We start from the raw sequence: 27,105 nt of genomic DNA, 5'->3' as shown, positions 1-27,105 counted from the left end.
AGCACTTGCTGCACAAACATGAGGATCTGAGTTTGAATGCGCAGTACCTGTGTAAAACACTGGGCGCACCAGCACACACTTGTAATTCCACTGCCAGGAAGACAGAGATAAGGGGATCTCGGGGCTGGCCAGCTAGTCTAGCCAAACAGTGAGCTACAGACTGGGCAGGACCTTGTCTTGAAATAAGGCGGACAGCAACTGAAGCGAGACCGCTGACGGCAACCCTGACGTCCATGCACACACAAGTGCACCTTCAAAAAGCAGCTTAGTAACGCTATAATAATAAACATATGGTCACAAAAAGAAGCAATCATAACATTATGGATTTTTCTTTTAATCAGAAATTCCTCTTAGATTCGGGCCAATGATAATCTTATCAATACTGAAACCACTTTGAAGTAATGTAAACCATTTTATACAGCAGCAATATCATTTTTAAAGCCTATATTCAAAATATCCCTTAATTTCTTTCAATATTATAGCTAGTCTAGGTCCACAACTCACTACATCAGGATACCACAAACACAAAAAACAAATTTATAATTTCTCACAGCCATAAATGCCACTGAAGGACTCTTTAGAACAGAATGCCTTTTAATGGTTCTAATTGTTCAGTTCACAATAATAAATACATGACGATTTTTAGGTTTCTTTTTTTATTTACTTTTTTATTTTTATTTTCATTTTCAAGGTAGGGTCTCACTCTAACTCAGCCTGACCTGGAATTCACTATGTAATCTCTCAGGCTTACCTCAAATTCACAGTGATCCTCCTACTCTGCCTCGAGTGCTGAGATTAAAGGCCTGTGCCACCACGCCCAGCAATTTAGATTTCTTAATGAAATATTAGCTTACTGGTTTGGGGTTGTTCAAACTATGTCTTCACACATTACTCGTAGGTAATCAGGTGTAGACAGTGGTGAAATGTTACTGACAAGGTATGTTTCCTGTTGTCCTGGATTCAACATGTAAAATCCTCACTTTGCCCACCACCTTTAACCACTGAGCCACCCCTCCGGCCCCCTTGCCTACACTTCTTTTTAAAAAAAGATTGGAAGAATAACAGCAAAGAAAGACTCAGGCAGATCTAAAACCAACCCAAAAATAAGAGTAACCATTCAATGCTAATGCTTAAGTACTCATTCATATAATACAAGTGATCTTAAATCCTTAAAGGAATGCTATTTTTAAATAATTACTGTTTTGAATATTATCCAGGTGCTAGGCTTAAAAATATCAAGGCAACGTGGTGTCGCACATTGTGCCTATAATCTCAGCAGGAGGTGGAGGCACGAGGAAGGCAGGTTTGAAGGCTGCCTGGGCTACACAGCAAGTTTTAGGCCAATCTAGGCTACCTAACAAGCCTTGTCACACACACACACACACACACACACTTGCGCACGCCCGTACTCACCCAAACTCATCAAGCACATTTCCAAGTTATCTTCAAGCCTGTGAGCTCTGTCCACATTAGTTCTTCTCTGGCTCTCACTTGCAGCAAGGCTTTGCCAACATCAGCCACACGTGAAGAATCCAAACTCCAAATGCTCAGGACAGGACAGAGCAGCCCACCCAGTATGTTCTCCAAATCACAAATACACTGACATTTCTTTTTTTTAATTTTTTTTGATATTTTTATTTATTTATTTGAGAGAAACAGACAGCGAGAGAAAGAGGCACAGAGAGAGAGAGAATGGGCACACCAGGGCCCCCAGCCACTGCAGATGAACTCCAGACACGTGCGCCCCCTTGTGCAGCTGGCTAACGTGGGTCCTGGGGAGGCGAGCGTCAAACCCTGGTCCTTAGAATTCACAGGCAGGCGCTTAACCGCTAAGCCATCTCTCCAGCCCCGCTGACATTTCCTAAGCACTCTATCCACGCACTCACATGCCACTGATGTACGAGCCGTGTTGCACGTGTACAGAAATGACTGCTGACGCTGTGCAGCGCTGTGCAGCCCACAATGGCTGTGAGCTCTGCCTTGTGCACAAACATCACTACAGTTCGCACGTGGAGGTGCCTGACGTGATGTGTGTCTCCTCATGACGTCTCCGAGTGGCAGTTTGTTTACTCATTCCTTTCCTTCTTCACCCATTCAGCAAGAACTTGAGTACCTAACTATAAGCCAGGCATTCTGCTCAGTGCTAAAAATACAAGCAGCACTTCCACAGAGCAGAGGGAGCGGGCATAAGAACAGCCCAGACGTGCACCAAGTCCTGCGGCAGACGCCGGGGCACGGGAGGCGCGCAGCTCGGCACCCTGGCCGCCGCCTGCGCATGCACCGATCCTGAGTGAAGACACTGTCGGGAAAGGAAATGGGTGACAAAAATCAGCGAATTATCACGTACTGGCTCAAGAGAAGCAGAAAGAGAACAATTTTGGTTACTCTAATTCAGGGTTCACGTCCCATCAGCCACTGGAAGCAACAGGGTGCTGTGGGTGAAGCAGCAGCCTGGGTGGGGTGGGAGGAGCGCCCTCGCTCACCAGCCAGCCCACGGGGGAGACTGCAGCCTGACCCAGTCCCAGAACCTCTGGTTTGCTTCATTCTCACGGAAATTTTACAATGATTAACACGGACTAAAGAGTGGTGTTTTTTTTTTTTTTTTTTGAGGGTCCCACTCTGGCCCAGACTGACCTCGAACTCATGGCAATCCTGAGTGCTGGGATTACCAACGAGAGCCACTACAGAGTTGGGCTAATTCTTTTCTAAGAGAGGACTTTCCTCAGAAGAGCCACAGGCTGCAGTCTGGGCTGAGCAGGGAACAGCGCCTGCTCAAGCCTGAAAGCTGATTCGCCGAGTTCCATTCCTGGGCCCACACGCAGAGCGCAGAGCAGAATGAAGCCATGCAGACACGCAGCGCCAGTCCTGTGGGGAGCAGGGACCAAGCAAATCACTGGGACGCCCTGGCCATCCAGTCTGACCAAAAAACAGTAGCACTGTGTTCAGTGAGAGACCCGACCAAGCAGACCGTCCACAAGAGGAAGGCACTGCCTGTTCTCTGCTGTCTTGCAACAGTGAGTGTGCACCACCCACACACACACGTGTGCACGTGTGCAAAAAACATGGATTTTGAGACACTAGGATTTTATGGGGGAAGTGACATGAGATATGGGATAATGCTTTCAAAACAATCTAAGCAGAAGAAGGGGGAAGGGCAAGCAAGACAGACCATGAGGCCATGAGTCGGTAACTGCCTTCGACAATGTTTACTCTAGAGTTCTTAGCACTAGGAGACAGGAGGGTCCCTCAGAGTACCTGGCTAGTCAGTCGGGTCAAATCGGTGAGAGATTCTGTCTCAAAAATAAGTAAGCCGGGCGTGGTGGTACACCCTTTAATCCCAGCACTTGGGAGGCAGAGGTAGGAGGATCACTGTGAGTTCAAGGCCAGCCTGGGAGTACAGAGTGAATTCCAGGTCAGCCTGGGCTAGCGTGAGACCCTACCTAGAAAAAACAAAAATAAGTAAATAAGTACGTAGAAGTAAATCTAAGGAAAGTTATCTTTAAATTCTCCTTAATAAAAAGTTCTTAAAACATAAAACTCTTTCCAGTTCAGTATCACTTGATGGCCTCAAAGGTATGGCCATGTATCAAAGGATGAGGAGGACCAAGAACAGAATCACTGCCTCAGCAACATTAAAGAAGCCAACCTGACCCTTCACGTAACCGACTGAACAAATGACCCTGAGACCTCTCCTGCCTTTGGGTACAAGTATTATTTAAGCCCAAACAAGTATAACCTCACTTAATGTCTCCCTAACAAAACATAAACATTGCAATGGCGTGTTCCAGCCTCATTAAAATCAAGGTTGGATGCTGACGCTCCCCAGAGCACTGACGTGGTGCTTTGTGACATCCTCAATCAACAACCTGATGGTCAGCAGCGCTTGCCCGGCGGCGGTGAGTGGGGACAGGCAGTGCACAGCAGGCTGTCAGGGAGGCACGAATTCTTCCAAGAACAGGAGAGGGAGTGGGCTGGGACGCAGAACTTCCTATCAGGATTAACGAGCAGCCAGGAAAAGGGCTATGCAAACTGCAGCATCCCTGGGGTCTCCAAGAACAGTCCATGTGGTTGGGGAAGGAACTAGGTGGCTAAGGAGAGTGAGAAAGAGGAAGGAGGAAGATAGAAAAATGGCCCTTCTTAGAGTGCAAAGACAGGGCTATTCTCATCCACCTGTCCTTGAAAACCCCATGGCATGGTTTCTTCTCATCCTTAAGGTCAATTCCAATGCACTGACTGTGGCCTCTAAGGTCTGTGTCATCAGACACAACAAAGAATATCTGCTTTCCATCCTATTAAGGGGCAGGGGCTCCGTGATGAGTGACGCTCTCTGCCCCTACCAGCAGTGTGCCGAGCGCTTCCGGATACTCCAGGTCCCCCACCACACTGCACCCCCAGCGCCACATCCGGGGCTCCTTCCTCCAAATCCACTCACTGCCGCTGGGGTCCCAGCCGCACGGCCTTCACATGTTCTGTCCCCCACCTCAGTTTACACAAGGATTCATGGCATACTCTATTTTTCCCAGTGGCACATGCCACAATTAGAATTAAGTAACCGTGACTATTTACGTAGGTATTTGGTAAAATTTCTCCTTTAGTGTATTTTTTCCCCAACAGGGCCTTACTATATAGCACAGGCTAGCCTCAAACTTGCAGCAATCCTACTGCCTCAGCCTCGCAGGAGCTAAGGCTACAGGAATGTGCACTGCAGCACCAGGAAATCACAAATACAGTGTTTGCGGATGTGCCCTTTGCAGGCACTCTGTGTGCACTGACTAAGTGATGGTGGGGGGCACCTCATATTTTAAAAGTTCAGCTACCACTGATCAGTGACTTTTGAACACAAACATAACTTCGTGCCAACAACTGTTAACCCAGTAAATGTGGAGTTCCTGAGTCAACAAACAGCAAAGCCCTCCAGCTGGTCCCGGCACACGAGCAACATTCCTTCTTCCCCATGACCTGTGCAGGGACCCGTCGTGTTCGGGATGAGGAGGAAGCCATCGTGGCTCTTTCTGGAGATGCTTTCCTAGTCCTCCCCACTTCTCTTCTGCCGACAGAAACCAGCGCTGCAACTTGAATATGCGATGGCCAGCCAATCCAGGGACTTTGGTAAGTACCTGAGCAGCTACACTCTTAAGAGCCATCAAAGCAACGCCAAAGCTGGATTTTCATTTGTTTCAATAACCACAATTTGAAATCTCAGCAGCTGGTCCAGTAACAAGCATACATCAGGAATTCAATGCTTAGTCCAATTAGGAATGGGAAATGTGATTGGCTCAGCATCAGTTCTTAACACTACTTACTATTTACAACATAATAACTGCCCTCTATACCATCTGGTTCATATTTATCTAAATTTAAATCTTCCTGCAGCCTTATGCTCACTTTATAAACAGACTTCAACTTTAAGTCACTTTAATAATCTAGGAATGGGGCACACATTGAACGGAACCAGCTCTTATCTCTGCAAATACGATCAAGACGTGGGAGGGGAAATGAAAACTATCCAGCAGTAATCCTCAGCACTCTGCAAGCAGAGAGGAAAACAGCAGGCTGGAGGCCACAGCCCAGCCGCAGCCCCTGGGCTATGAGTCCTGTGAGGCTATGACCATCCTGCCCAGCATCTACTCTGCCATGCACACACCTGCACAGGTTGGGAGAGGATCACAAGCTGCCATCAAAACAAGCTCTGCCCAACACAGGAAAGCCCGCTTGCCCAGGTCTGGCTCACCACCAGTTCATCCCCATTCTGCCTCCGCTGCAATGACATGCTTTGCAGCCCCACAGAGGACTGGACGGTCCTCGGGAAAATCCAGGATTGGCTGAGATCAGTCAAGGATCCTGAACAGATGGGTGCAGAGTGACGAGCTCGCACTTCAAAAGGTACAAGACAACACACATCAAGGCCTGCTCTCCGCTGCCTTTGACCTCTGAGAAGATGGAAGCAAGGTGAGAATCAGCTCTCTGAATTCTTGAAAGAACCTTTGTCTTGAGTCGCCCTTCTACCAGTCTCAGAAGAACAGTCAGTCAGCCTTCCTCCTAGCCATGTTTACTAAGTCCGTGGCTGCTGGAGGACTCCTAGTTCTTCCCGGACTTCCCTTGGTTCATTTTCCCTCCATTCAGCCATCACCCCCAGCCTGTTTCCCTTTTCCCCCTCAAAACAGAAATAATGCTCGTTTCTTCCACTTACCTTTGAAACACACCCTGCATCTAGTCAGGCACACAACCTGTCAGCACCCCACTGGTCAATTTCATTCCAGGAACCGCCCCCATGGGTACAAAGAGTAACACCAAGACCCGAGGCTCCTCCCCCCATTACTCTCCCCGAGAACCACTACGATGGTCTACCACCAAAAATTAGTTTTTCCCACTAACTGAATCTCATATAGAGCCTTTTGTGTCTGCATTTTGTCACTCAATAAAACCCACTGCCACCTTTAAAAGAAAGACATTCCTACAGCTCTCTGAACCCTGGGGGGATGTCTCCTCCACACTCTATCTCGCAGTTTCCTTCAAAGGCTCCAATGACTACACCTGAATATGAACGCACCTCCCTGTAGCTCTTCAGACACGCCTCGACGGCCCTCAAGTACGTCCAGCTTAAATTCATCCCAATGCTAGCTCAACACCAGTCCCCTGCACCTCAAGAATTCTCAAGAGCTGATTAAGGGGATTATAGCTGCCCGCACTAGAAACCAACTCATACAGACGTACGAAGTCAAGCTAGTTCTGTTCACACCACACCTCTACTGAACATGGAAGACACGCTCAGATTAATTCAGGAATGAACACAAGTCCCCGAGTTACTCCCCCAGACACGCACACACAACCATAAGACCCAGCGGCTCAGTGCTCTCCGCACTTCTCCGGTGAGAACCGCAGACACGCTCAGAACTCCTGAAGGAGCTTCGTTCTCCCCACCACCGCTACCTCTGCGCCTGACCGTCCTCACCCTCAACATCTCCACCACGTACCCCGCCAGGGCACACGAGAGGATCTTCCCATGCAGCACAAACTCGCACCATAGGCCCCAAAGCAAGCACACTCTGAGCTGTCCCACCAGGTCTTCCTCCCTCTTGACCTGAGCTCTCGGAAGCAAAGCAGCACATCACCCTTTGCAAGCCCTAACAGAAAGCTTTGCCACCCAGGAGCTTGGCAGATGCTTAGCAAAGGTCCCACTTGGGGTGGCCCCCGAGTCTCCAGAAACTTCCTTTCCAATCCATCCTCCAGCTGGCTGCCAGTTCATAACCTAGAACACAAATCTAATCATGTCATTCCCCACTTTACTGTTTATCAAGTCCTTCTTTAGCTTGTATGGCCTTTCATTCTCTGGGCCTTTCAGTCTCAACTCTGACCACTTTTAATCCCATCACCTAACATGTCACCACCTGTTGCAGTCAGCTTTGCATTGTCAAAAAAGCGCCTGACCAAAAGTTTATGGGAGGAAAGGGTTTATTTTGGCTCACAGAGTCAATCAAGGGGAAGCTCCATGGTGGGCAAGGGAAAATAATGGCATGAACAGAGGGTGGACATCACCCCCTGGCCAACATCAGATGGACAACAGCAGCAGGAGTGTGTGCCAAATGCTGGCAAGGGCAAGCTGGTTATAACACCCACAAGCCCACCTCCAACAATACACAACCTCCAGGAAGCTCTGATTCCCAAACTGCCACTAGCTGGAGACCTGGCATTCAGAACACACAAGCTTATGGGGGACACTTAAATCAACCGCCACACCACCCAAAGCTACTCACCCTTCCTCACAGCGGTGCGCATGTCCATCCACACTCTGTATCGGACATGCCCACCTCAGGCAGCGGTGGCCCATTCGCACAGCGAGTCCTGCCCAGGGAGTGTTTCCCCAGGGCCCTCTGGTCTACGTACACTCCTTCACGAAGCCACCCCAAGGTTTGTTCTAACGCCTTATATAACTCCTCATGCCAGAAGACAGGAGAGCATGGCCCTGAGGACATTAGAAGCAGAACAGAAACGCTCTTCATAAACCTCTTAACTTAGCAGGGCATGGTGGCACACACCTTTAATCCCAGCACTTGGGAGGCAGAGGTAGAAGGATCGCCATGAGTTCAAGGCCACCCTGAGACTACAGAGTTAATTCCAGGTCAGCCTGGACCAGAGTGAGACCCTACCTCGGAAAACCAAAATAAATAAAAAATGAAACCTCTTCCCTTGTGTCCCTAGCCACAGCCAGTACTCATTTACTTTGTCTATGAAAACAGTGACTTTTGTAAGAAAACTAAGCAAAAATATTGACGATGGTGTTGGTGGTGTTTGTATCACCTTCTTGAATTACCACAGTAGAAAGGATTTGGCGGCTGGGTGGTAAGCCAGGCCTACCTGCCAGCAACAGCCAGCCGCAGTCAGCTTCACAGACTCGCTCTGGGAAAACCAGTGCTCTAAAGATCAATCTGCAGTACCACAAGCAGGAGGCAAACCATCCCTCACCCGTCACCAGCGTCAGCCTGGAGCCTGGCCCGTATGGTCACTACACTCGTGGTGCCTCCTGTGTACCCCACTTCCCGCTTTCACAAGTGACCAACAATTCTCTGATCACCCAAACCAGAAACTTGCTGGTGTTGGAGCTTCAATCACAAGTCAGTTCCTACTGAATCCCAGAACAGCGCCCACATGGGCCCTGGTGCACCTTCCCACTGCCCTCTCCTGGGCCTTCAGTGCGCCTCCCCCAAAGCTAACAGCTCTCCCGCCCCAGCTTACCCCCCACGAGCACTGCTCAAACTCTACCCAGTGTGCAGCTGAGACACCCGAACCATGCGAAGATGATGCCGAAGATGATGCCGTCAGGCAGCCTGAGACTGCGCTGCCACCAGGCTACCAGCAGATGCGAATGCTGCTCCAAAGAGCACAGGTTAAGGAGCAAGGCCACATCCACATCATGCTGTCCTGCAGTACAGGGCCTCGGTGGCGAGCTTGCAATCCAGGTGACCATCAGTCAAGTCCCTGTTTCCATGCTAGGTGAGAAACTGGACTTGGAATGTGTGCTCCTCTGCCCATAGGCCCTACCCAGACCCACGGCCATTCATGCTGGGGAAGAGCCTGCGGCCAGAGTGGATTATACAGTGAGAGCCTGTCAGGAAGGGAAGGGTCGGAGAATGGGAGGGAGCGAGCAGCGAGCGCGCAGGCACGGAAGGAAATGGGCTACAGGCCCTCTGGTCCCTTCCAGAGCGAAGATGCTCAGACCTCCGGGACATCTATGAGTCTGTCCACCCACTGTACACCAGAGCAGCCTGGTAGAGCGACACTCTAGCAAGTGCTCGCCAGGGCCTGACTTAGTGACCATCTACAGACATCCTGGTTGTGAGGCTACAGATCAACGAGCACTATCTCTCACCTGCCTTATCCATGGGAATTATCAGGACGTAGGTGCCAGTTGAGTTCCTCAGTCAGTTTCTTAGAGCCAAAAGGGTGGTAAAGTTCCGTTCTGTTTTGAACGGGGAAAGGCACAAGGTGTGATGCATATCTCTGGAAACTAAGAACTTAGCTCTGACTGCCTTCACCACTACAGACAGCCCTGCCCTCCAGAGTGCTTCCTGTGCAGCGTCTTTAGAATGGCCGGATCCTGTCACGCGTGAGAAGTGTGTTTAGAGAACTTCTGTCCTCGTGTAGCGAGAGCAGGGATAAAACACCAGTCCCTCCTGGTGACAGAACGAGTGGTCCTGAGGGACAATAACGGGTTGGATGTGCTAACACAGACCACAAAAACCAGCCTGTCAGTACACAGGGCCAACAGGTGCTAGAAAGTGTGGAAAACACACTGGCAGGCAATTAGCCTGAATGTTCATTACTTTCGATTGTAAGTATTTCCATTTGAATTAGAAGCATGGCTTGTTTCAGACAAGCAGCATTTGACTATTTTATGGTATTTGTCATGATTTTACAACTAACATCGAAAAGCAAAACGAAGCTCTTTTTCCAGGGTTGTCATCCACAGTACTAAAAATATTTCACAGAGCCATCTGTCATCTACCTAAGGGGAAAAAAATTCATAACACCTCATTAGTAAAGACTTACCCTGCCACGCATGCATTTATAGCCAAGGATAAAAGCTAATAAGTTGTTTCTGCTAATATGAACACTGAAGAGGTGTTTTGTCCTAATCGTTTAAAAAAAATCATCTGTAAAGATCCCCATAACAAATGTTCATACTTTTAAAATAATATACCCAGGTCATGACCAGTTTAAAATTTTACATTAATGTGGTCTGTACAAGATATGACGATACCTCCTCTTATAAGATAAACATGGTATTCCCATAAATCTCATAAATGCATTGGGGCAGGTAGGGGGTGGGGAATAAAGAAAAGTATGGCTTTTAGTATACTATGGGCCCCTTGCCCTTTCAGTGAGACCTCAGCTAGTGCACAGCTGCATTTTCCTCCTTACAAAAAAAAGGGTAAAATTAATAGATGCTTAATGCAGGAGAGAGAAACTAACAAAGTGATATCACTTGGAGCCTAAGATTCAAACAATTAAAAAGCCCTACTGTCTAGGGGAGTACGTAACGATGAAATTAGAATTACTAACCCTGGGCTGGAGAGATGGCTTAGTGGTTAAAGCGCTTGCCTGTGAAGCCTAAGGACCCTGGTTCAAGGCTCGATTCCCCAGGACTGGCGTTAGCCAGATGTACAAGGGGGCGCAGGAATCTGGAATTCGTTTGCAGTAGCTGGAGGCCCTGGCGCACCCATTCTCCATCTCTCTCTCGCGCGCGCTCGCTTTCAAATAACTAAAAATGAACAAAAAAATTAAAAACTGAAAGAATTACTAACGCAAACTTGACCTCCCTGGATGCTGGCTGCTCCCAGCTCGGACCTTCGGGAGGCGCAGGCAGTCAGGAGCCCCGCTCCCCACCACTACCCGTGAGCACCGCGCCTCCAGAACAACAGTTAACGCCTTGCTGTTGTGAACAGCAGCTTGTTTCCAAAGGCCTCTCCTCAAATCCTTGAGACCTCAGGGCACCCCAGTTGATTTACAGTACTCGCCTTTGACCCAAAAGTACCGCTGACACTGCGTGCCCAACAGTAATTACTGACTGAAAGTGTGTCCTCTTCCACACAGCTGAGCGTCAGTGCCAAACAGTGTCTCCCATCTTCCTTAATGAACCCCAATTAGCACTCATTAAAATCTGTGGCAATTTACTACTGCTAAAAATATTAAAATCACATTCCATTTATGTAACACCTCACAGTTTACAAAGCACTTCCACACATACCATCAAATCTGAACCTACCAACGTTCTTTCAGACAGATGTGTTTTAAATCACCTTTTCTCCCTCTGCCAGATTAGGCAGAGGGAGGCTGAAGGATTCCAGGCAGACACAGGTCTCCAGTAATTCATCATGTTCATTAGCACCTTTGATCCCCTCAACAACTGTGTGTGGCAGGAAGCACAGGCTCAGTGGCGTGTCGAGAATCTTAAAAAGTCAAAGTCGGAGCTTCCCAAACATTGTTTTCTACACACAGTCCAAGGGAGACAGTTTCAAATCAACGCTGACATCAGATGCCTGGGCCAGTTTGCTCACTGTACTAACCAGACAAGTGGCCAAAATGCTGTGGATCTCAGCTGGTCTATGCACCAGGGTGCTGTCCAGGATTAACTAACGTTTATGCAGAATTTAAAACTCTTTGAAGTGTGACACAAATGTGTGCTGAACAAGGAAGCACCCACAGTTTCGTGAGCATCAGATGGCTTGACACAGCACTGCTGAGGTGGTCAAGACTTCGCGACTGTTTCCCCAGATTCAAAGACGGGACCTCTGGTTTGTCCCTAGTATGACAAAATGGCACTGCAAGTACCCAAGTAAGTTTGGCAAAGTTTATTTCATTTGATATCTTAGAGAACTAGGTCTGGAGGTTTTCTGACTCCAACAAAAGAGATCTGAAACCTGGGCACCAGAAGCCTGACCTGTGCTTGCAAAGCTGAGACAGGAGGATTGCTGTAAGTTCGAGGCCAGCCTGGATTACAGAAATAGCAAGACCTTGGCTCAAAAACACCAAACAAGCCAAGTGTAGTGGCACACATCTTTAACCCCGGCACTCGGGAGGCAGAGGTAGGAGGATTGCCGTGAGTTCAAGGTCACCCTGAGACTACAGAGTAAATTCCATGTCAGCCTGGGCTGCAGTGAGACCCTACCTTGAAACACTTAAAAAAAAAATGCAAAAGAGGAGAAACCAAGTTCCAAAAATTCTAAATACCAACACAATTTGTGTCTTGTGTCCACTTAATATCTAAGACTTGGTCAGCAGTCTACGAAAGGCTGCCCCTAAAGGTGACTCATGTTCTAATTTGAAGTTTCTCTACTTGGCATCTGTGACGTCACCCCTTTCTCTCCTGCTCCCACAAAAAACAACTTCGTCTTTTCTGGGAGTCTGTGTTCTTCACGGCACTAAAGCACCGTAGGTATCATTCAGAACCTGGGCCCACCTTCCAAGGGTCCTGAGACTCGAGGAATGCACCGCCACCTGGTTTGTGTTGTGCTAGGGACTGAACCCAGGCTCTGCACATGCTAAGGTGCACGCTGTACCGCGCACACTCCACCCAGCCAGCACGCGCTGCCACCTCAAGTCATTGCCATTTTATATTTTTGGGCTGGAGAGATGGCTCAGTGGTTAAAGGCGCTTGCTTGCAAAGCCTGACAGCCTGGGTTCAATTCCTCAGTACCCACATAAAGCCAGATGTACAAAGTGGTGCATGTGTGGAGTTTGTTTGCAATGGCAGAGGGGCCTGTCACACCCATTCTCTCTCAATCTGCCTTTCTCTCTGGTGTCTCTCTTTCTCTCTCTCTCTCTCCCTCTCTCTCCTTCTCTAAAATTAGTAAATATTTTTAAAAATATATGCTTATGATTAAAAATTTCATCAGGGGAATGATGGAGATATATACATATTTATTTATCTCAGTGTCTAAGAAGAGCTTCTTTGAGGCCCTAGCTTCAATCACCAATACCATGTTTATAAAAACAGACATCACCATTCCCTAATCCATATGCATGAATCTCCTTCCCCACTCAACCAGAGCAAATCTTTGTGTCTCATTGGCAGAACCTACTGATTTCCAAGGGCATGTCAGCCTTCTTTTTCTAAAATCAAAAGAAAAACCACTTGTTTCACAGTGGCCTCTGGCATAGTCCCAGACTTTCTCTAGAAGTGGAAATAAAGGGATTTTCTTTAGTATAAGTAAACAACTGAGATTAATGCCTAACATGAAATACAGTGCTCAAAGAGCTATAATTTGAAATGTGAATTCATGCCTTTTGTGGGGGGGGGGTCAAAGTAGGGTTTCACTTTAGCCCAGGCTGACCTGGAATTCACTATGGAGTCTCAGGGTGGCCTTGAATTAACAGCGATCCTCCTACCTCTGCCTCCTGAGTGCTAGGATTAAAGGCGTGCACCACCACACCCGTCTAAATCATGCTTTTTTTAGAAACGTTTTTGACAAGTAAAGAATAAAAACCCCATATCCAAACAGGCTGTGGCATTCCAGCTGCGCCCACTCCTAGCTTAGCCACTCTGAGATGAGCTGCAAGACAGGCGACGCTGACCGCACGTGTCGCCATCCTAAACGCAGCGCCAGCTTAGGAAATCACAGTCAAGGAGAATGCGACGGCTAGTCGGCTAAACAGCCTGCCCTCTCATTTTTCTTAACAAATTCAAAATAGCCACTAAACCAATACTAATCTAATATCACAAATATGAATCCCCTGCCTACCAATTAATAACACAAATGCGGCATTTTAAATCAATGAAGAAAAAAGGCAACCATCCAATTTTTTTAAAATGTGAGGACTGGGCTGGAGGGATGGCTTAGCAGTTCAGGCGCATGCCTGCAACACCAAAGGACCCAGGTTCGACTCCCCAGGACCCATGTTAGCCAGATGTACAAGGGGGCGCATGTATCTGGAGTTTGTTTGCAATGGCTGGAACCCCTGGTGTGCCCATTCTCTCTCTCTCCCTCTCTCTGACTTTAATTAATAGAAATAAGTAAATAATGTTTTTAAGTGAGGCCTGGCTGGAGTGGAGCCTAGTTGGTACGGTGCTCACCTTAGCATGCACAGGCCTGGGCTCGATCCCAAGCACAGCATAAACCAGGCATGGTGGGGCACCTCTCGAACCCCAGAGCACTTGGAAGGTGGAGACAAAAGGATCAGAGGTTCAGGGTCATCCTCAGCTACATAATGAGCTTGAGGCCAGCTTGAGCTACATGACACCCTGTGCCAAAAACAAATTTTTTTAAAAATGTGGGGATAATTTAACTTTTCTACTTCCTGTCTTACTCAAACAACAGATAGATTAACTTTTCAGCATAAAAAATAAACTATAAAATGCCACAAGAAAACCTGAGAAAATTATTGTTGTATATCTTGGAGTAAGGTCTTCTTAAAGATGATATCATCTGGAAACTTAGAGGAAAGAAGACTGATAAGTGAATGGATAAACAGAGATATTAGTAACTTGGAAAAACAAAACTCATTACCTTTAAATAAATATCCCAAAGAGATTTATAAATTACCAAGAAAATATTACCAATATGAAAAGCATTCAAGAAAATTAAAACCAAATTTTTAAAAGAGATTGTTTCCCAGTTCTACACTAAGCACACTCCACATAAACAGAACCAGCACCCCTTCCTATTACACCCTACCTTAGCGCGCGTGCGTGTGTGTGCGCGCGCGCGCACATGTGTGTGTGTGTGTGTGTGTGTGTGTGTATGTGTGTGTGTCAGAAGGAAAACAAGAGCGCCAACAACAGCTGTGTGTGTGCAGAACAGTGCCTGTTACTCCAGCCTCACGGCCTCTCTAAGGGACCACTGAGAGAAACTCCTCTGCTTCAACATCTGGAGGACATCCTGAGAGTGCAACATGCAATACGATTTTATTCTTTTGTACTTCTGTGCTTTAAAAAGTTTCTTTCATCCTATTGAAAACTAACAGTAATCTCTGGGGAATCCACTAACTCAGTAAGTTAACTTCTACCCAAGGGAAGTTGAAATTTTTTCTTAAGGAAATAATTGCACTGAATTGAAAATAAATTATTACAGGAAATCTTACTCATATCGCTGAAAATATCAGTTTCTATACAGTTTACAAACTGCTTTTACTAACAGGGTCAGGAGATAAATGACAGAGAGAGATGGAGGAAGGAAGAGGAGAAAGGAACAGTTAAGTTGGTGCTTGTCTGCAAAGCCAAAGGACCCAGGTCTGATTCCCCAGGACCCACATAAGCCAGATACACAAGGTGGTGCATGTATCTGGAGTTCTTTTGCAGCAGCTGGAGGCCCTGGGGTACCCATTCTATCTGCTGCTTCCTTCCTTCCTTCCTTTCTGTCTGTTTCCCCCCCACACTCTTTCTCAAATACACATACATACATACATACATACATACATGAAAAAGTTCAAACTGGGCTGCAGAGATGGCTCAGTGGTTAAGGTACCTGAAAAGCCTAAGAACTCAGGTCCAATTCCCCAGGACCTACATGAGCCAGACACACAATGTGGAGCATGCATATGGAGTTTGTTTGCAGTGGCTAAAGGCCCTGGCAAGTGTGTGTGTGTCTGTCTCTCTCTCTTCTCTCTCTCTGCCTCTTTCTCTCTCTCAAATAAAGAAAGAAAGAGAGTGCACACTCTCAAAACAGTGGCAGAGTTCGTAATACAGACTTCCAACATCAACACAAAACAAAAGGACAAAATTGTCCTTGTCACACAGTGGAGTGGTAGAGCTGCACAGGTACTGGAAGAAACTAGGTACAATTAACTGTCCTGCTCCCGGCACCGGGTTCTCTGGGCTCCCCTCTCACTGCCATGGATAAGCTGGAACCACAGACACACACCTCTCTACACCAGCTTTGCCTGGGTGACTGGGTGCTGGGGAATTGAATGTGAGCCAGCAGGCTTTGCAAGCAAGCCACTTAACCACTGACCTGTCTTCCCAGCCCTAAGATCACAGCGTTTTTAAAAAAAAAAAAAAAATGAAAGAGATAATACAATTACTACACAAATACTATACTGAATCTTTTTATGCATACATTTTAGATGGAATTCTTTTTACAAAATCTACTCCAATTTTTCTAACACTTAATTTTTGAAAATTCAATGATTTCTTTTGCCAATATTTCTATTCCTCAAATAATTTCAACTTCAAAGCAAGCCAACACCGATGTTCTAAAATGGTACCTCTTCCCAGCCGACTGTCAAGAGCTCTGCTGTCAAGGACAGCAACACGGAGGAAACCTCATTAGCCTGCGTGTGACGAAGCATGCTGCAGCCTCCCGCCTCCCCCCGCAGGCGGCCGGGGTAGCCACTGCCCAAAGGCACTGATTGAAATGGAGAGAGACCAGAGAATCTTCACAGTAAGAGAAACCACCAGATGTGTAAAGCATACATTTTTAAAACTTTCATTCTGAATAATAAACAAAATGAACATCCAAAAATATTAAGGTAGCAAGTTCTCAGTGTGGGGGGGGGGGGGGACAATGGAGTGATAAACTAATTCTGCAACCAACTGATCAGTAGGACTGGACCACATGCTTAACCTCACAAGATTGCGTTCCTCATCCAGAGGTAGACCACAGAAGGGCTGTGGGATCCTAACCTCTGTTATCTAGTAAATATAGTGAGGAGATTTTCATGTTCTCTCACAGCCTGTTCTCCTCCCATGGCTTGCACCAGTACACAGGTACACAACCCACTGTGAATTACAATTCACCAGCGAGCTGGGATTCCGCTAAGACAGCTCTCACAGGACCACATGGACTAGACTGTAAGTCATTTACTTTGTGAGTGAACTTAAGAAAAGGAATTGCCAAGCATCACGGCACGTGCCCACAGTTCCAGCACTTGAGAAGCTGAGGTAGGAGGATCACCATAAGTTTGAGGCCAGCCTGGTCTGCAGAGAGTTCAAGGACAGCATGGGCTAGAATAAGGCCCTATTCACAAAAACAAAAAATAAATTAACATATTTCTTTCAATTCATTTTGAGCACTCTGGATACTTTCAAAGGTAGGGCTGAACAAGAAATCAAAAATTACTTATTTTTTAGTCCCAATTCTAGCAAAAAGGGAGACTGCTTTGATTGTAAATCTTAATATATTCAATGTAAGCCCTTTCCATCCCCATAAAAAAAGGCAAAAGATTTCACAGGTTTAAACCAACAGACACAACAGTTGGACTTTCAAGATCCATCTAAAACTCAGATTCTCTAATACAGACTCAGAATACTAAAAGTTGGAAGAGATCTCAGCCTGGCCTTACTCCAATCCCATCACCTTGTACATGAAGAAATTACAGCCCAAAATTGGTTAAAATAGATGCCCAGCTGGACTTGGTAGGTCATACCTGTAATATAGGGACAGGAGGCTCTCAAGTTCAAAGCTAGACTAGGCTATAAGAGCAAGACCCTCTCTCATAAAAGCAAGGGCTGGGGATATAGCTCAGTTTGAGAACCCTGGATTCAATCCCAAGCACCAGGGAGGGGAAAAAAAAAACTAAAGACGAATCAAGTATCTAAACTAGACTAGTTTCTTTAAAACCCAGTATTCCATTTTCTTGCGTTCAGACTGTTTGGTAAGACAAAAGAGGCCATTTTATCCCAGAGCGTATTCATTTCGCTCACTTCCCCAGCCCAACACATACACACACAGCATCAGGCAAAGTCAAGAACCACGAGATGCGACATCAACACGGAGGCAGCCGCCAGGCAGGCTCTCAAAGCACGCAGGTGGGAAGAAAGAGAAGGCTCCCGAGGAGCACACTTCTCATTAAAGGGTCACAGACGGCTTCTGCGTATAAATGTTCAGTCTTCTGACAACATATGAACGACCATAAGGTCCAGATAAGCATTAAGCATGTAACAAAAATAAGCACAGATCATACCTTCTTTTGCTATCTTTACAAACATGCCTGGTACTTGAAAAGGAAGCCCAAGCATTGGAACTTATTAACCGAGACAGGAATATGAGAACGGCCCTTTCCAACACGCAGAGCCTGAAGAAATAACACGTCAAACCTCTTCCTGCTTGAAGAGAGCAAGGAAAAACAAGGGAACTAAAAACCAATTCAGGTTACAGAAAACTTTAAATTTATAAGTAAATATTTTATTCATGATCAAAATGGTCTAAAACTAAATTATTTCAAATTTTATTGGATCTTAACTGCATACTTTGCGTAACTGAAAATAAAATTTATTTTAGACAAAGTTCATTTGAAAAAGTATATGCCAAAGATTCTGAAATTTTCTTGTCTTTTTTATCTGAACTATTATTATTTTAAAAATAAAATGTATACTACATAAAAATAAATCATGCTTCCCTATTTTTAACAGAACATATAGATTACAAATACAGAGACCACTAGATGGACAGCTCAACAAGACATTTTATTCTGTCATTAAGTATTTTTGACAATATATAAAACCTGTCAAATATGAAAATATGACAGGGAAGAGGGAGTCAACACACATGTGGATGAGCTATGCTTTGCTTCAGCTGACTTACCGAAAGGACACCAGGCTAACTCACAGTAACACAGCAAACCTATCCCACCTACGGAAATGTTACTTGTTATTTGTTTATTATTTGTTTATTCATCTGAGAGTGACAAACAAACAGAGAGAGAATGAGGCAGCTAGACAGAGACAGAATGGGCACACCAGGGCCTTCAGCCAGTGCAAACAAACTCCAGACACATGCGCCCCCTTGTGCATCTGGCTAACGTGGGTCCTGGGGAATTGAGCCTCGAACTGGGGTCCTTCGGCTTCAGAGGCAAGTGCTTAACCACTAAGCCATCTCTCCAGTCCAGAAATGTTACTTATAATACTAATACTTTACTAGTAAGGAAGTGTTGTACATTACCTTGGGAGAGCTACTCCGCAGCTAACCTTTAGCCTAATGTTCTTTAACCAAAATATCATTAAGGTCTGTGAGAGAACTTGATCCTTGAGTTTTAACTCATAAAATTTAGTAAATCCAAGAGTTGAAGTTTCATGTAAATTTAAACAGTCAGTCTTAAATACCTAATACCTCTTAAAAATTTAACTATATGACCTTTAGAAAACCAAAGTAAGTTATGCTGGCCCTACAAGCACAGAACAGTGGGCCAGATTCAACCCCTAGTACTGTGTCCTACCAGATGTGTGTGATTAAAGGCGTGGGGTTTTGAAGGTGGGATTTTAAAAAGAGGCTTTATTTTCTTAGACTAATTCAGACATTTTGATAAGATCTCTTTCTTTTTCAAAATGTCAGGTGTCCTTAAAGAAATCATTTTCTATTGAGTGGGCTTCAGAATCTCTCCACTTTCAGAAAACAAAGAAATCCTTCTGTCCTGACAGACTGACCTTGAAACCCTGGCTTGTACCAAAATCAGTAAACCTAAGAGGCCTCATTTGACAGAAGCCTCATTAAACCCATCTCAAAGTTGGGGAATGAGATGCCCTTGGAAGAGAGGAGCTGTTCACTCTAGCAAAACTTTGAGAGAAAACGGCTCTCTGCAGACCCGTGGAGCTCAGTCACGTGAAACAAGAGGTTAGTAGTACGTGGCACGTGTAAAGATCTCCTGCCATGGGAGAAATGTCTCTGTGGACGTGTGTGTGTTTAACACATCCTGGCGACTCAAACAGGATGGAAGGGCAAAGAATCAGGGTGCACACCACCAGATGCTTAACAAAATTCCACAAATTCAACTTAACAAACTTGAACAAATGTTCAACAAAAATGTCAACTTTTACTCTAGGCTTGGATCTTACATGATGCCAGGAAATGTGATGCTCCTAGCAAATCGCAAGCTAAATTCAGGCTTCTAGGAAGACAACAAGAAATGACAAACACACCCTGCATTCAAACACAACCATCACCTCTAGGGAGCCAGTCACTTAACGTAGCTGACATGACGAGCTTCGTTCTCTGTGGTGTGGTAAGGACACTGGGATTGAGCGCAGGGCCTCACACAGGCCAAGCCTGCCCCCGACCACTAAGCTAGACTCCCAGCCCCAAATGACAACCTTTCAACCGTAGGAAAAAGGTACAACACCGACCCATTTACACTCTTCTCTCCATAATCATTTTAATCAGTTCAAAAACAAAACGTATTTTAGGAATAACTGAAAAAATGCAGGGAGAACTTATACAACCTTGGAACTATAAAAATAATACAAGAAAATACCAATAAGGCACAATTTACCATTAAAATACAAGGAATTCTATTTTAAGATAGAAAGCAGGGGCTGGAGAGATGGCCCAATGGTTAAGGCACTTGCCTGCCAAGCCTAACGCCCAGGGTTAGGTCAATTCCCCAGCACCCACAGAAAGGCCCACGCACGAGGTGGCACATGCATCTGGGGTTTGTCTGCAGCGGCTGAAGGCCTGGTGTGCTCATACGCGTGTGTGCGCTCCTTTGCACACGCTCTCGCTCTCTCTCTCCTTACAAATACTAATAACTTATTTAAGATAAAAGGCAAGTAAGATCTCCAGTGCTGGGTATTCTCATGACTTTAGAAGCCGTGCTTTAAAGGAACAGGACTACCATAGCCCTGCTCCCCAAAGTACCTACTTCGCAGATGAAGTAGGAATTCCGGACTTCCCAAAGGAAGGTTCAGTTGAACAAATGTCATGCTTGAATTTTTTTTGGGGGGGGCGGTGTTGAGGTAGGGTCTTGCTCTAGCCCAGGCTGACCTGGAATTTACTATGTCATCTCAGGGTGGCCTTGAACTCATGATGATCCTCCTACCTCTGCCTCCCAAGTACTGGGATTAAAGGAGTGTGTCACCACACCCAGTTCATACTTGGATTTTATTTTTAATTTTTATTTTTATTTATTTATTTGAGAGCAACAGACAGGGAGAGAAAGAGACAGAGAGAGAGAGAGAATGGGCACGCCAGGGCCTCCAGCCACTGCAAACAAACTCCAGACGTGTGCGCCCCTTTGGGCATCTGGCTAATGTGGGCCATGGGGAATCAAGCATCAGACCAGGGTCCTTAGGCTTCACAGGCAAGTGCTTAACCGCTAAGCCATCTCTCCAGCCCAGATTTTTTTTTAATCATTAGGGAAACATTTTAACTTCACCATTTTGTAACCGTAATATTTGGAATACCTTTACTTTCTGTACTGTCAACTTATTTGTCAATCTTGGTTCTTTACATCTTGAAAGGCAGTGTGATAAAAACAGAATCATCCGCACTTTATAAGCAATACCCCTCGGGACTAGGTCATGTCACCTCATTACCAATAAATGCATGGTATTAACCAAGTGGCAACTTCAAGAGTAAACAAAACGCAACACTGATTCATGGAAGTGGTATGGAAGTGCAAAGCCAAGTTTCTTTGCTCTCTATTCTCGGCTCTGCCAGTACCTGAAAAACCACAACAACTCTGGAAAAGGAACCATCACCACCGTGGATCCTCCCCATGGTCTCTGAAAGGACAAATAGGAACCTCATTGAAGACACGAATCCAACTCGGTGTACGGCAGACGTTTACCACACTGGTTAAAAAAGAGACCCAGATGTGCTTTACATCAAAAACCGACAAATACGAAAACATAAGAAAATGTTCACTATAAAGAAAACACCACATCTGAACCCTTTGTACTTAAAAGGACTATTCAGCACACACTGGAGTCACGTGCCCAAACTGCGTTACTCAATACTGCTGTGATTATAGTAACAAGAGCGTGCTCGTCAATGCACCGCTTGCGGCGGAACCGCCCCCTCTGGGCTTCCACGCAGGAAACCGGGTAAGCACGGATCATTCCCAACAGAGAAAGGGAGCAGAAATAGGAGAGGGTTAAGGACATTGTCTGCAGAGCCATCCCAAGAAATACATGAAAATATATTGAGCAGCTTTCACTAGGTGAGTTATTTCACTCATTATTTCACCTTCTCATTATTACAATTTGAACTGAAAATAACTACACTATGAGCTCTAAAACTATGATAGGGAAAAAATTACAAATAAGAGTTTAAAATACCACCCTTGCTCAATGACAGACCCCCCCCATAGGGTCTAAAATACAAGTTTATTCATACTTAGGAGTCCATAACTTAGGTCAGACAACCTAACTCTTGAATTTTTTTTAACCTAAGATTACTTTTTCAGGTTAATTTTAAGACTTCTGCTTTTAAAAAGGAAATTCAATGTCAGCATAATCAGCATCCTTTTAAATAACATTAGATAAAGCCACTTAAGTTTTCTCATATTTCAAATCAGCAAAAAGAATGGTTTGTGACAGACGCAGTTAACAATTTTCAAACAAAGTTTTCATTAGCCCTGTAATTAGATAGTACCATTTATCTAACACCTGGTACTTCATTAAAGACTTTCATTTTACTTTATCTGAATAAATATTTAACTATTCGAAGCAACTGTAAATGGCTTTCAACACCTTTAGACAAGCTGGGAGAGTTTCTAGATACTGAAATGTAACTGAAAGGTGACCCTCCAGGAATGGAGGTCCTCTGCTAGGCAGATGCATCTTGCCGGTGGGGATTCGGTAGGCACAGGAACACACGGAGAGCAAGTAAAGAGCTCAATTTAAGTCCAGGAGAATAGTCAAAAGGTCCCAGGGGCACTACCTATCCAGCCGTAACTCCATCTACACAGAAGGATGTGCGGCAAGAAATACAAGTTATACATGAAGTTACCAATGCAAGTAAGGTACACAATTCCCCAGCACCCTCTGAAAAGAGGTCACCACAGAAAACAAGCATGAATATTTCTAGGAATCATCTCAGGCTGGCGCAAACCTCCACCATATGTGAAGTCCTGACAGTGTTCCAGGCCTGGGACTTCCTTCAGAGCAACGCCCAGGGAAGCTGAGGTAAGCCCTAGGCAGAATGTGACGTGTGACAAATGAATATGAGCCCAGAGATGGCCGCTGGGTTCACGTAAGCTTAAACTATGCCCAGCTTCATTTAAAAGCCAAAATAAGCAATCACACATCTTTGTAAACAATCAGGCATCCTTCCTTCCACAACACCAGTGCGCTGGCCCCGGATTCAGGAACAGGCTGGATGACTGTGTGGGGCATCCTCGCTTTATTAGTGACTTTAATGAGCATCTACACAGAGCCATGTGTTTGTTTATGCTGTGCACATGGAAGTCAAGCAGTGAGCTCAGAAGGAGGTACTAATTACTTTTTCATAAATAACAGAAAGATTAACATGGCCACACCAAAAATTTCAGATTTAACCAGAAAGAGGGCTGGACATGTTGAAAAGTTGAAAGAAGAAGAAAAAAAAAAACAGTTTACAATCCACTTAGAATATTTTAAATACTCTAGAAAAGACAAAGAGAATGAAAGATATAAATGTCACAACTATGACAGCCAAAACCTTTCCCAGGTATTTGCAGGGTCCAGTCAACATAACAGGAGGTGACAAAGCCCTCCCTCCGTGTGAAAGAGTGTCCAGATATGATTTATTGTATGCACCTTATTTTATAGCTACTTCCCTCTAGGTGATTAGCTTTGAGAGATTTTATCATTCGCATGTTAAAACAGTCTCCTTCCAAGTGTGATCACCACGCCAAGCCTCTGGAATGTACTATGTTACAAGTTACATGAGCTCTCAGAGAAAAGGCTGTATTTATTGTTCCCATTTTTTTAAAAAAATCACCTATTTTCTGGATCAAAAACTCTAAAAGGCATATTGTCCACTTAAGATAAAATCTCCAAGCAGGTGCTTTTGTTATTACTTAAGGTTTTCAGAAGCTCCTTGACGAAACGTTGAGAAACCTCTCACCCAGTGAAGCAGTCCTGCCTGTGTCGGTGGGGGCGTAAAGATGTCTTCATGCAAACTAACTGAACTGTCAGTGGCACCCAAGTGGGATCAACACACATGAACTGTGAAAGAACTGCTATGGAGTAGTGGAGGGGCTAGGATGGTTATTTTTCCAAAATCATCTACAGCCAAAAACCCAAATCGTCCTGATTGAACTCTTCCTATGGCAGCTTTCTTACTATAACCTGTAATCCCAGCACACAGAAGGCTAAGGCAGGAAGATTCCCCATGAATCTGAGGCCAGTGTGGGCTGCACAGAGCTCCAGGTCTGCCTGGACTACAAGGAGACCTGACCTCAAAAGAAAAAAAAAAAAGAACTGTTATCACTAAGACCTCTTCGCACTAGACAAGGACACAGGATGCAAACAACTTAAAGGCTGGACACTCAGGACCTAGAGCTCCTTAATTATCAACCAAGTCTTCAGCCAAACAAGAAAGATCCCATCAGTCACCCCGGATCAAGAATGTGATGTGGGACTGAAAATACTGGACAGGATTTTTTTTTTTAATCACATCTGAAGAAATAGGAACTGAAATTCTTATTGTGAACCCTAATGCATGTCCTCCAACAATGGTCAGTTCTGACCATTCAGAATGGAAGGAAAACAGGCCAGCTCATTTTAATGCAAGAATCAAGCATAAATATAAATAAAAGCGGGGGGGGGGGGGGAGCGGCACTGAAAGCCATAATGGTATCCATTAGGTGTCTACCTCGGGTGACCAAGCATGGCAGCGTGGAACAAACGGTTATCAGTTGACAAGGAGCTCCCAGAGGCTCACGCTGGACTCACAATCTACGCCCTGCAAACTGCAGACAGTCTACTATAGGGGATGCTGCCCCTGAACACCTCTGTGGTCATTTTCCTCTGGTGGTATTATGCCCACGGGGCATTTTACCTAAAATCCCAAACTGCCTGAAACGCCAAAAAGCCAGAGGCAGGGGCCTGCAGGAATCACTTTCAGAGTGGGGGAAAAAAAAGAGAAAACAAAAGTGCTGTCGCCCTTCTCAGGTGTGTACATCTCGCCTCCCAGTGACTGTGCCACCTCGTCCATCTGGTTTTCCAACCGGAGCCCTGCAGGTCACCAAGACTGGGAGGCTGCAGTGCTGCTCGCTCGAGTACTTACACACACCGGAGTGTGAAAGCTACAAAGGGCGAGGAGACAAAGGCTCCCAGGGGCCTGCCCCCGACTCGTGGGCTGGGCAACAGAAATCTCCAGCGGATCGGGGTCCCCCCTGGCCACCCACGCACAGGCAGGTGGGTTTCCTTACCTGCATAGAAGCGGATGAGGCAGCCGATCTCCGGGTCCATGCCTTCCTCCTGCACCCTCCACAGCTCCCCAAATCCCAGCTGGAAGAGATAGTCATTTTGGATCTGCAACGGCTTCTCGTCCGCCTCCAGGCGCCGGGTGGTCTCTCCGTGGAGCTGCACGTACAGGGCGGGCGGCGGGGGAGACACGGTCTCCCCGGAGCTCGCGGGGGTGGCCAGGGGGCCGCCAGGGGCCGCCGTCCCGCGCCGGTCATCGCGAGGCCCCTCTCCAGCCGCCCCTTCTGGGCCGTCGGCGTCCCTCGGGGCTTGCGGTGGCGGCGGAGGTGGGGAGACCGTCGGGGAAGGCGGCTGGGGCTGGGCTGGACGTGCGGGACGGCGGGACGGGCCCGGCGGCACCGGATCGGCGTCGAGCTCGTCGGACGACGACGTGGAGCCGCCGCCACCGCCGCTGTAGGGATCCAGGCGGTCGGACGCGCTCTCGGCGCTGGGGCTCAGGCTGAAGCTCTCGGTGTCGGAGGCCGGGCCCGGGGTCGCCCCGTCGGGCGTGCGCGGGGCGCCGGTCGGGGAAGCGGGAGCCCCGGCGATCGGTTCTCCGGGGCCGGGGTCCGAGGGCGCGGGGCTGGCGCGGGAGGCGCAGCGCGGGCAGCCGGGCAGCGGCAGGTCGGAGGGAGGCGCGCGCGGACGGACACCGACGGCCTCCCCGGGCGCGACGGCGACGCTCCTGGCGGGTGGGAAGCCGACGTCGGGGATCCGCTCGCAGACGCTGGGAACCGACGCCTGCTGACCGGGTACCTTCACCGCGCCGCCGGCCCTGTGGCCCGCCTGCAACAAGCGGGCTGCCACCTCGGCGGCCGTGGTGTCCAGCGTGCAGAGCACCGGGCGCAGGTAGGACGAGGCCATGTGACGGTCAAAGACGTGCACGCAGCCCCGATGCAGCTGGTGCCTCACCCAGTCGCGATCGCACGGTTGCAACGGCAGCATGTGCCGGTGGGGCTTCAGGAGCAGCGTCTTCCGGTCCAGGCTGCGGGTGCACAGCGACGCCGAGGCCGGGCAGGAGGCGGGGAGGCCCGCGCCGCCCGAGGACGACGACGACGACGACGAGGTGCCCGGGACGGCGGCGGCGGCGGCGGCTGCAGACACATTCCTCTTCAACCGCCCTCTCCGGAGCAGCAGCGAGTTGGCGCCGCCGGCGACGCCGGGCCCCGGTGCAAGCCCGCCGGCTGCAGCAGGCTGAGTCGCCCCGCGTCGTCGCCGGCTGCGTCCCGTTCCTCCCGCCCTGCCGGGCAGCGGAGCCGATGGAGCCTCGGTGGGGAGCTCTTCGTCGCCGCCGCCCGCCGTCGCCGCCGCGGGGCTCAGCGCGGCCCCGGCCGTCACCGCCGCCGCCGCCGCCGCCGGAGCGCGGGGATCCCGGCCGGGATCGGGGAGTCGCTGCGCCGGGGCTGCGGCGGCGGGCTCCATGGCGGCGGGGCTTCGCGGCTTTCCTCCCCCCCACCCCACCGGCACCGGCACGCTCCGCAGGCAACGGCGCTGGACGAGGAGGAGGAGGACGACGACGACGACCACGACGCCGACGCCGAGGGGAGGCCAAGGTGGGAGGCGGCGGCGCGCGGGCCGCGGAGAAGCCAATGGCGCTCGGCGCGGCCGCTCCGGGGGATTAGGTGGCAATTCGGAGCATTCCGTCGGAGGCTCGGCGCTCCATCCCGCGCGCCCGCCACCGCGCGCACACGCACACGCGCACACACACACACACCACACACACACACACACACACACACACTCACGCACGCACGCACGCAAGCGCCCCGGGTCGCGGGGCTCCCTCCAGCGCCAGGCCCCGCCCGCCGTCTGCACACCGCCGCGCAGCCAGCCGCCGGGCCCGCCTCATTGAATATTAATCACGCGCGCGGGAAGGCGGGCGGAGCGGGGCTCATGAATATGCAAATGAAGAACGTGACGTCGGGGCGGGGCGGGGCCTCAGGGTAAACAAACATGACGCGTGCGTAACAAGGGCGGGGCGGAGCTGTTTTCGCCCCACCCCCGAG

General features: G+C 47.8%; 1 protein-coding gene across 1 annotated transcript in view; it reads right to left on the bottom strand.

Moving 5' to 3' along the window:
* The window catches only part of Phlpp1 (PH domain and leucine rich repeat protein phosphatase 1), a 201,505-nt gene extending 174,984 nt beyond the window's left edge, over window positions 1-26,521 (bottom strand). Inside the window, exon 1 of the mRNA XM_004654634.2 lies at window positions 25,066-26,521. Within this exon, the coding sequence (XP_004654691.2) occupies window positions 25,066-26,521 (1,456 nt within the window). The remainder of the gene's footprint in view (window positions 1-25,065) is intronic.
* Window positions 26,522-27,105: the final 584 nt, after the last annotated feature.

This window comes from Jaculus jaculus, chromosome 15 (assembly GCF_020740685.1).
Source record: "Jaculus jaculus isolate mJacJac1 chromosome 15, mJacJac1.mat.Y.cur, whole genome shotgun sequence".
Classification (NCBI taxonomy): Eukaryota; Metazoa; Chordata; class Mammalia; order Rodentia; family Dipodidae; genus Jaculus; species Jaculus jaculus.
This window is presented reverse-complemented; position numbering and strand designations above follow the sequence as displayed.